The 204-nt window shown below is 60.3% G+C and overlaps 1 protein-coding gene across 1 annotated transcript in view; it reads left to right on the forward strand.

Moving 5' to 3' along the window:
• Positions 1-30: 30 nt before the first annotated feature.
• ARSI (arylsulfatase family, member I) overlaps positions 31-204 on the forward strand; it is a 2,643-nt gene continuing 2,469 nt past the window's right edge. Inside the window, exon 1 of the mRNA XM_010024397.1 lies at positions 31-204. Coding sequence (XP_010022699.1) covers positions 31-204 — 174 coding nt within the window.

Here is a 204-nt window from a genome sequence, read left to right on the forward strand (position 1 = left end):
CAGTAGCTCCCTGCGCAGGCGTGCTCCGGGATGGCCGTCTATGCCCTCACGGGCTTCTCGCTCGTCAGCCTGCTCAGCTTTGGCTATTTATCCTGGGACTGGATGAAGCCCAGTTTGGTGGCCGACGTGGCCATGGACCCCATGGAGAAAGCATTGCCCCCCACCTTTTCCCGGCAACCCCACCTCATCTTCATTCTGACCGAT

This window comes from Nestor notabilis, unplaced genomic scaffold (genome assembly GCF_000696875.1).
Source record: "Nestor notabilis isolate BGI_N333 unplaced genomic scaffold, ASM69687v1 scaffold7131, whole genome shotgun sequence".
In the NCBI taxonomy this organism is placed as follows: Eukaryota; Metazoa; Chordata; class Aves; order Psittaciformes; family Psittacidae; genus Nestor; species Nestor notabilis.